This window comes from Saccostrea echinata, unplaced genomic scaffold (assembly GCF_033153115.1).
Source record: "Saccostrea echinata isolate AGI-Se365-2 ecotype Australia unplaced genomic scaffold, CSIRO_AGI_Sech_v1 ptg000029l, whole genome shotgun sequence".
NCBI lineage: Eukaryota > Metazoa > Mollusca > Bivalvia > Ostreida > Ostreidae > Saccostrea > Saccostrea echinata.
In genome coordinates this window covers 4,522,203-4,525,150 of record NW_026889778.1, presented here as the reverse complement: position 1 = coordinate 4,525,150, position 2,948 = coordinate 4,522,203, and the positions used below count along the sequence as shown (strand labels likewise).

Sequence of the window (2,948 nt, the reverse complement as noted above, 5' to 3'; positions counted from 1 at the left end):
ATCATGACAAACATGATAAAGTGATGTATCAGTTTATTGGGAAAAACTTAGAAAATATCCCTTATGCATTCGTTTCCCCACAGCCTTAGCTTATAAGCTAGGAATAGAAAGTAAGAAGGTGATTCTTCAGAACAATACAGAAAACATGACCAAATGGATCAACGTTAGTTACATGGGCAACAATACCGTAGATTTATATGAAAATCTGAAATCCATGTACGTGTATTGTGACTTGATTGAACCCCAGACGGTAGGATCCAATGCCTTGAAATTATTAAGAGTGGTTCCTTGTACACTCAATCTGGAAGATAAAAAACAAGCTAAATGGGAACCCGTTAGAGCGGAATATTTGAAACTGAGTAAAAAAACATTTCGATAGCATTGAGATTCATATCATGACTCCTTTAGGGACTCCCATGCCTTTTTTAAATGGAAAATCGGTCGTGAAACTTCATTTCAGAAAAGTGTACTGAGATGAGTGTACATCTTTTTTGTTACATCCTATTGGGAGTGATGACTTATCTGATATGCTGTCTGTATTGTATTCAACCCTAAGACAGGGGTATAAAAAGGAGTCATTTGAGTGCATTTAGGTCAGTCTGACACGAGTCATGAAACATGCAGTATCATCCCGGATTATTGAGACAAAGAGGACACGGACAGTTTGTCTATCATAGAGGTTTATTACGTCAAAAAGGACACGGTGTAGGTGGAATTATCTCTGGATTGGTTGGAGCCCTTACCCCTAATTCTATTGGATTACCAATACCATCCATATTTCTTCCACCTCATTTAAGGAAATTTCGCCAGTATTTGAAATCTCAAAGAGGAGGAAATTTTTTAGACTTCATGTCGGGACTTCTACCTAACTTACCTATAGGGATGACTTTAAAAGAAGCTGTCCAATTAGGCTCAGGCCGGCGACAAAGAGGTCGAGGATTTCTTAAAGATCTAGTCAAAATGGGTCGTAATCAAACCTTGATTGCCAGAGCTAAAATAGGAGCAGATATGATTAAAAAAAAGAGAAATATCAAAAATGCTCTTTTAACTCATGGACTCAATGCCGTTAAAAATACAGGCTTATTTGCTCTCAATAGAGGAGGAAGTTTAGTCTTTAAAAAGATGAATAAGAAAGGTCAAGAAGGTAAAGGGAGAAGAAAAAGAAGAAGACGGCAGAAAGGCAGAGGATTTGTTAGAGATTTACTGAAAACGGGAGCTAAACATGCCTTGACTGCTGCTGCTAGAACGGGGTTAGATGTGTTAGAAAATAAGAGATCTTTAAAAGACGCTGTCAAAACTCACGGAGTACATGCCCTGAAACAAAGAATGAATCTAGGAGGTAGTAAGAAAAGAAGAAAAAAAGACACCTGTGTTAGCCCGAGGAGGTCCTAAGAGAAAAAGAAAAAATCAAGGAGGCAATATTCCCAAGAAGAAAAAAAGGGGTTTAGATATCTTTGATTGACACTATAAATAGGGGAGTCGAGTGATATTGACCTTCATTTGAGAAAAATCAATCCTAGTAGACACATCATGTTGCAACCAGATTCCTGTGCGTGTGGGATGAACAATTTAGAATTGTTCCAAGTCCACCCGACTAATATTGCTTTAGAAGACTCCAAATGGGAAGAATATTACCCCATTTCCAGTACTTTAGATTCGGATACGGCTCCCATTGAATTTGAAATTAATGGACAAGGAGATCAATATCTGGATTTATCTCAAACGTATGTTCAAATAGTGTGTAAATTTACCAAAGATGATGGTACTAATCTGACTGGAGGTGGGAATACTTGCGCCCCGGTGAATAATATCTTACATTCCTTGTTTACGGAAATCGATCTCAGTGTCAATGGAAAAATAGTGACTCCTGGAACCGATACTTATCCTTACAAAGCTCATCTGGAGAAATTACTTTCTTACAAACCCAGAACTTTAATGACACAGATGAGAGCTTGTAGTCTGTGGGAAAAAGATGCAGCAGGACACATGGACGAAGTAGAAGTAGCAGACCTTGGAGTGGCTCAAAATAAGACATTTGATGTAACCCCAGGTGTAAGTGGTGGTGCTGATACTGTGACCATTAACCAACCTATCATCCCAGAGTTACCGGCCAATTCTAAAAACGAAGGATTTAGAAAACGTCACCAGGCTATAAATGATAGTAAGAAAATAACCTTGTATGATCGTTTACATCTGGATTTATTTCAACCCAATTTCTACCCAATGGAGTAGATGTCCGTTTGAGATTTAATCGAGCTAAACCTCAGTTCTATATGATGATCAAAGCAGGAAGTACGGGAAAAGTCAAAATATTGAGCATGATCTTGTGGGTAAGAAAAGTCAAATCCACGGCAGTCATGATGAATGGTATTAATCAAGGTTTGAACACTCACAGAGCTTAATATCCATTGAGAAGAGTCGAAGTGAAAACCTTTACTATACCCACAGGAACTCAATCTAAAATCACGGATCATCTGTTTCAAGGCCAGATGCCTAAACGCATCATTTTAGGCTTTGTGGACAATGCGGCTTTTAACGGAGATAAAACTAAAAGTCCGTTTCATTTCCAAAACGTGGGAATTAAGAAATTAGATGTCAGTATCAACGGAGAGACCATGAGTACTCGTTGTTTCGAACCTAATTTCAATGAAGACTTATATCTGAGATCTTATCTGAGTTTATATCAAGCACTGGGAAAATTAGAAGAAGACTGGGCCCCGGACATCACCCTAGAAGAGTATAAAAACGGATACACTTTATGGGGCTGGGAATTCACGAAAGATCAAGAAGCGCAATCGGATAAATTCCATATCATAGAAACCGAAAATCTGAAAGTAGAAGTCCAATTTACGAACAATACGGTGAACACCTTAAATTGTGTGGTGTATGCAGAATTCGATAATCTGTTAGAAATTAACAAACAGAGAGAAGTCAGTATTGATTATTAA

The 2,948-nt window shown here is 38.0% G+C and overlaps 1 protein-coding gene across 1 annotated transcript; it reads left to right on the top strand.

The window, feature by feature from the left end:
- The first annotated feature begins 1,530 nt into the window (after positions 1-1,530).
- LOC133194416 (uncharacterized protein F54H12.2-like) lies at positions 1,531-2,948 on the top strand. Its single transcript, XM_061330377.1, has 2 exons — positions 1,531-2,161; positions 2,449-2,948. The coding sequence occupies exons 1-2, from the start codon at positions 1,531-1,533 to the stop codon at positions 2,946-2,948; spliced, it is 1,131 nt and encodes a 376-aa protein (XP_061186361.1).

Bases quoted from the DNA above. Each gene is read 5' to 3' on its own strand.
- LOC133194416 (XM_061330377.1), top strand. From the start codon at position 1,531: ATGTTGCAACCAGATTCCTGTGCGTGTGGGATGAACAATTTAGAATTG. The intron at 2,162-2,448 runs GTAAGAAAATAA...CTATACCCACAG, and splicing joins TCACCAGGCTATAAATGATA to GAACTCAATCTAAAATCACG.